We start from the raw sequence: 7072 nt of genomic DNA, 5'->3' as shown, positions 1-7072 counted from the left end.
TCCACATCCTTAGGCTCAGACAAATCCTGTCAGGTGAAGTCTGCACCAGCCACATCCAGTTTTGTTATTTGCCTGTCCCTCTTATGAGGGCCACTGGGACCCAGGGAAAAGCTGTATCTTCCTCCAGGAAATGGGACCGTAAAAAATAAGAAAGACCAAGAGGCCCCAGGGGAGAAATGGGACCTCTTCTCAGCCATTCTTGCTAAGATCTCCTGGGCTTGCTGTGACATCCTAAGACCCCAGCATCAGGTGACTGATGGGGAACACCCAGGTAATATAACCTCCCACCTAGGAGAATGACAGCAAGTCCAAGAAGCAAGCCCATGTACAGCCCTCCCCCCACGAGTCCTTCCCTGGGGTCCCCACTCAGTGTGCTCTCTGATCCCACTTGTCAGACCAGAGTGAGGTCAGAGACGCGCCGCCCCACACTCCACTCAGCTAGCTCTCGGGCTGATGTTTTCTCTATAAAACATCTTTCATAACGGTGACATTAAGGTAGCTGGCATCTTCCCAGTCCTATCACCTTTACAGTTTTGCTCCAAGCTGGCTGATGGGCAGATAAACCCTTTGGTTTTAACACTGACCAAAGATAACTGTTTCTATTATCTTCCATTTCTCTTTTTAAATATTCTTTGACAGTTTCATGCACATATGTAATGGAGTCCAGTCATTTCTACCCCTCACTGGCCCCTCTCATGCCCCTCCCCACCCCCTGAGCACTTTCTCCCTCCTAATGAGCACACAGCCTACTTTCGAGTGGTTTTTGTATTTGTGACCCACCAGGTTTAGTTACAGTTGCTTGCATAGGCATAGGTAGGAAGTTACAAACTGGAGCGTGGGTAGCTTATCAGTGGCTATACCCTTAAAGAAAATGACTCCCCTTTAGTGCTGGATGGGGTGGCACACGCCTTTAATTCCAGCATTTCTGGAGGCAGGGGCAGGAGGATCTCTGTGAGTTCAAGGCTACAAAGTGAGTTCAGTACAGTCAGGTCCCTGTTACAAGAAGAAATCCTGTCTCAATAAAACAAACAAATAAAAAGTGACTCCCCTTCCCCCAGCCACCACTTACTCTCAGGGAGGGTGGGGCATCACAGGCCATTCCCCCTTCCTTGATGAACTTTGTCAGCCCCAGTCTGGTGCACGGCAGGTCTTGTACAGATACAGTGAGTTCGTGAGTGGCATGGTGCATGCCATGTCCAGAAGACATCTTTTGCAACTCTCCTTCTCATTCTCTGGGTCTTTTAAGTCCTTCTTCCCCTTGGAAGGGGTAACATAGATGTCCCGTGTAGAGCTGAACAATCCGCTACCCCTTAGTCTTGGTACTGCGACCAGTTATGACTGCCTTTGTTAGCTGTTGCCCGATGCAGTAAGAAACTCCTCTGATGAAGGCGGAGAGAGTGCTAATGTATGGCTAGAAACGTGAACATCTAGAACATGACTACAGGTCCAGTTAACAAAACAAAAATTGTAGGTTTTCCTCTGTAGCCTGTGGTCTCTCTAGTCACCAACTCTGAACCAAACTTACACTACTAAGCCTGAGTATCTCCCATATTCCTCAGGCCTCGCATCCGATCAGGCAGTGGCTGGTTATCTTCATAGCAGTTATTACCACTGTTACACCCAGGACACCTCTTGTCAGGCTTGTCTCCCACTTTTCCTCTGCTAACACGAGCTCCGTATGAATATTCCCCCCATCCTCTCCAGGCCTTGTTAGAGCTCCCCCCCCCCCATGTGTCTATCTGAGCTAAATACCTAGTTTACAAAGTCGTCCCTGCCCCATTTCCCTCCCTCCCTCCTGTTTCCATGTCCTCATCTGGCTGCTGTTCTACAGTGGGCAGCTCACTCACCAGATCTCCGAGAACGTCTCTGGCATTGCTCTGCCACTGCCAGGCACATCTGCCAAAGTATGTCATTATCATTTAACAGTAACCCCCGGGGAGAGTCTGTCACTAGTTCTCTGGAGCAGGTAGGAAGGCCGACATGTGGCGTGCACGCCATGTGGGGATCTGTTCAACTATGTCTGGCTCATCGGTTTCCTGTATTCCTGCTAACACGACTGCTTGTCACATGCCTTCCTCTCCCACCGGGGAAGGTGAAGAGACAGCTCTAAGACTAGGGCACGTGGCCATTTTGTATTGTACGTTAGAATCATACTGTTTTGGAGCATGTGTCAGTTACGTTCAGTTTTCTGTGACCACACTACCTGACGGAAACAACCCAAAGGAAGAAAGATTCTTTTTGGCTCATGCTTTTAGAGGGGTCACTCCATCACAGCGGGGAGGGCAGTTCATGGAGGCAGACATGACATGTATGACAGGATGCTTACATCACAGCAGACCAGGAAGAGGAGGGGAGACCCTTCAGAGGCCTGCTCTAGTGACTGACTTCTGCCAATTAGGCCCAGACTCCTCAATGTTCTACAGACTCCTCAAACACTGCCACTTTCTAGGGGGTGGGGGGCGGGGTAAGGTCAAACCATAAGCATGGAGGGAGCATGTCAGTTTCAGACCACAAAGCCAGGGAAAGAGACAGACGTTTTGAGTGTGCAAGCGGCTGACTGGATTCCACCAGGTAACAGGCCCTGGGCTTAACCCTCGAAGTACCTATAAGTCTTTGCTATTTACACCTTTTAAATTTGTTGGTGTTCTGGAAGGTGAGCAGTGCTTAACAGCCTCTAACTGTCATAGGAAGCTGGTTTCATCATAGAATTGATTTGGGGCAAGTGGAACCATGTCACCAGACAAAAACTGGGAAGGTTGAGTGGATTCAGAAACCCCTGGTAAATTCTCTTATCTGAGAATGGTAGGCATTTCATCTACTCCTGACCTTGTTCCTGTCCTGGAACACGTGACCACAGACACCCTACATAAAGAACGTGACTGCTAGTCACGTAGCACAGAACAGAGTCCTCCGTGCTAATGAGATATCTAGATGGGCCAGTCTGAGGGTTTAGCCAATAAGCTTCCCTTCTCAGACATTCTTTCCTGCAAAAGGTTTTTAATCTCTGGTCCACCCTAAGTAAGTCTTATGCATCTATTTTTCACTACCAATGAACAGTTTGGACAAGTAAGGACTGTCCCTCTCATCAGGAACTGCTGTATGGGGAAGCCTCCTACGTTTCCTGCAGAAGGCCCTTCTACCCCAGACGGGACACTGACCCCTGAGCTAAGCAGGAGTTCCCCATCTTCCCAGGCCCCAGGCTCATCGCCCATGGGCCCTCACTGTTCCCGACTCTTTGAGATTCCCAGTGGAGCCTGGGTGTCCAGGAGTTAGGGAATCCCAGCTTTGGCCCCAGGCTGTCTCATTTCTCATGGGTCTGGGCTCCCATCCTTGGTTTGTAGCCCAGCACTTCCTGTTACATCTGCCCAAGAGGCCGTAAACACACCCTAGTGGCCAGGCAGAACTCGACCGCAAACTGGCTTATTACATTCCTATGTGAGTTCATGTGTCCCACTGATACAGGAGAAGTGTGGTCCCCAGAGGACAGACTTTGGGAACTGGTTCTCTCCTTTTACCATATGTTGCCAGCCCTGGCAGCAAAGCCCTAGCCACTGAGCCATCTCTCCAGCCATGTCCAGAAATAACTTGTGTATGATGTCTTCCTGCTGTCACTTTTCTTTTCAGGTGACCCTCCAGGTCACTCCTCCGTGCACCCAGGAGAGGCATTACGAGCACCTTGGACGGTGTTGCAGCAGATGTGAACCAGGTACCCCTGCACATTTTAGCTTTCCTTTTTTTTTTTTTTTTTTTTTTTTTTTTTTTTTTTTGTCCTAAGAGATGAAGACATCCAGAGACCTTTCATGATAGGGGTAGGTAGTGACATTTGCCACTCAGAAGACAGAATGCATTCTCTCAGTAGATATCATCACTTTATGAATCAAAGCCAGTTTCAGAAACTGATCCTCAGTTTGTCCTGAGAATGTAAGGTTTCCTAAAGTCACATCTTAGTAAAACATAAAGTGCAATTGACACTTGAAATCATGTGCACAGAAGTCTTATTTTGGAATAAACAAACTGGAATTGCTTAACTCTTGACAGACCTTCTCCTGTATACCAGCCAAGGAACGTGAGTGGGTGTGGGGAGGGCAGGGGGTTCTCACACACACTTAGCATCTTGTTTTGATTGGCACATTGCTTTGTTTCTGATTGGTACGTTGTCTTCTCAATTTAAGGAAAGTACCTGTCTTCTAAATGCACTCCTACCTCCGACAGTGTGTGTCTGCCCTGTGGCCCAGATGAGTACCTGGATACCTGGAATGAAGAAGATAAATGCTTGCTGCATAAAGTCTGCGATGCAGGTGGGTGTGTCGCCTTGAGAGTCACTGAGGGGCGGGGCGTGGAGAGGCACTCTCCCAGCTTCTGTTCCTTAAATCTGTTCTGCAGAAGCTTGTTAAATATGTCCACTGATTTTTCCTTTGAATGTTTCTGCTCATGTTTTATGTCCCCCGTGCCTCAGGTTAAAATTTCCATATTATGTTTGCATTGTACTTTAATTGTGACTACATCTTACCATTGACGAAACGTCCTCACAGTGTTCGGTGTGCCTGCCATTTAATCTTCCCCAAGTCCTATACTTGTCCCATTTTAAAGATGCAGAAATGGAGGCCTGAGATTGAGTGACTTCTCCAATGTTAGCCCATGAGAAACAGGAGTCAGACTGATCCTCTGGCTGGCAACCCTTCCCCTAAACAGCTCGTGTTCTACTGTTGCAGTTTGTTGCCTCACGAGGCTGCCATAACTTTGGGATAGGAGCTGGATAATAAGAGAGTTTTGAGACATGATCTCACTCTGTAGCTCAGGTTGGCCTTCAACTCACTATGTACATAGTCTAGGTTGGTCTCAAACTCACAGAACTACCCCGGCCTCAGCTTGACAGGGTAGAAATTATTGGAGTGCATCTCCACACTCAGCTTCATTTAAAAAAACAATAGCTCATTTTTAGAAATAAGGATCAAAATACATCTCATGGATCCCCTAAGAAGTTTTTTTTTTCTTTCTCCCTTCCCTTTTTCTATTCTGAATACTAAACCATCACCATGTTCCTCTAGCAGAGCTTCTGGTGTGGATTTCATGGTTGCATCTCCTGGTGTTTCTTTATCATATTCTTTCTCTGGTATTTCTTGTATATTTCACATTAAATCTAGAAGGTTGATAGAGTTCTGGTTTATTTTGGGTAGGGTCTGGTGAAACCCCTTCCTCCATAGTATAGTTCTTCTGAATAGCATTGGGAATTTTGTTTTTGTAATATTAGCTACTGATAAGCATGGGTTGAATTTTTATTCCCAGTGTTGGGGACCAACCCTAAGGCCTGCACATGCCAAGCACACTGTCCTACTAAGCTACACCCATAGCTCTTGGTTTATTTTAGAAATAGAGACTTCCTATGTAGCCTGGCATCCATCTTCCTGCCTCTCAGCCTCTGCTTTGCAAATGCTAGGATTACAGTTGTGTGCCTCCATGCCTGACTAGATCAACCTTCCTTAGGTGTTTGATTCTGTCTTCTTTCTCTGTTTATTAGCCAGATGCGTCATAGAAACTCTTCTTCCAGTCAGTTCTTTGTGTCCGTGAAGCATAGCACACACAGAAAGGCACACCGAGTCCTTGTAGTTTTCAAAATCCTGGCTGGATTATCCAACTTCCAAGTGTTTGCATCGACACTATGAATTCATGAATGTACTTGGGTCTGATTTGCTTCAACTTTTTGCAGACACTAGTTTTACTGATGGTCACATTATCAAACCACTCTGAGGTGAACCCAGGTCTTCTAACACTCCCACGGGCATCTCTATGGACTCCCATGATTTTTCTGTCCTGAGCTGTCATTAGTTCTGACAACCAGGAAGTAAGCGGTCCTGAACATCACTGTCCTTCTAATGTGTCTGGGACAGCCAGCAGACTCCAGGCTGGAGAAGGTGCTGCGGAAACTCCACTGGACACCAGCATCTGATCAGCCCTTTTTATTTCCTCTGCTGACCTTGACTCACCGTCGTCTGTTGGAAACAAGGATTCATTCTGTCTACTCCCAGTATTGAAGCCGCACACTGAGCACCAAACACATTAGACTGTCCTTAAAGCATTGCTGCCTCCCTCCCCTGTTCCCTTATGCTAACACCGGATCCTGCTAGGATTTTGCAGAGAAGGGGCGTGTTCCTGTGCTCCTGTATGTTTATATGTGCTACACACATGTTTGTGGCTGCATGGTCTGGGCACTTGATACAATAACAAATGAGGCTTGGGTCTAAAAAGCACAAGAATAGGAATGTTTTTGTTTTTGTTGCCTCTAACTTGAGACAATGATTTTCCCTGTCTCTTTTCTTCTTGGAAGCTAATGTACAAGGGCCGTGTAGATAATCAGATGAGATGGGGCTTTTCAGTTTGGTTGGGTTTTGCTTTCTAAAGAGTCATTTTGACTATATATGCATGTATGGGGAATGGTATGTACACAGGCATGCAGGTGCCCAAGGAGGCCAGAAAAATGTGTCAAATGCCTGGAGCTGGAATTATAGGCAGGAATGAGCTGCAGGACATGGATGCTTGTTGTATAAATGATTTAATCTCAATCGGAGGCTCCCATACTACCTTTGACAATTCAGTTCCCAGATAAAAGACGCACAGCTATTATTGTTTTATTATTATTATTATTATTATTATTATTATTATATGCCTTAATCAGCACTAAAGCTGGTAAGATATCTACCGTTTATGCCATTAGAATCTATTTCCCCATTAATAACCCCAAATTATAATTCACCATGTCCCATCTGGGCTGCTTTTAACTTCAGTTGGCCATCCCTCATGGCCATGCTTTTATGGCGTCTTCCCCCTCACCTCCCCTCCGTCCTCCCCTCCTCCCTCCCCCATATACCCATATTCTGGAAAACTAAGAGAAGCTGGAAGATTAGGGTAGGAAGGCAGGCACTTTCCGTCTACTGGGAAGACATAGTGTGTGACCCTGGCCCATGGGACAGACTGCTGCCCAAGTGTGGGCCCACTGCCTGCTTCTGCTTTGTCCACTTGGCTAGCACCCCAGACAGAGCCTTCAGGACCCTGAGATGAGTTCACAGCTCCAGAA

The 7072-nt window shown here is 46.7% G+C and overlaps 1 protein-coding gene across 1 annotated transcript in view; it reads left to right on the top strand.

Moving 5' to 3' along the window:
- Tnfrsf11a (TNF receptor superfamily member 11a) overlaps positions 1-7072 on the top strand; it is a 57873-nt gene that overhangs the window by 23151 nt on the left and 27650 nt on the right. Inside the window, exons 2-3 of the mRNA XM_034512871.2 lie at positions 3625-3706; positions 4173-4298. Coding sequence (XP_034368762.2) covers positions 3625-3706; positions 4173-4298 — 208 coding nt within the window. The remainder of the gene's footprint in view (positions 1-3624; positions 3707-4172; positions 4299-7072) is intronic.

This window comes from Arvicanthis niloticus, chromosome 10 (genome assembly GCF_011762505.2).
Source record: "Arvicanthis niloticus isolate mArvNil1 chromosome 10, mArvNil1.pat.X, whole genome shotgun sequence".
NCBI lineage: Eukaryota > Metazoa > Chordata > Mammalia > Rodentia > Muridae > Arvicanthis > Arvicanthis niloticus.
Note: the sequence above shows the minus strand (reverse complement) of the source record. Positions and strands in the feature narration are given on the sequence as shown.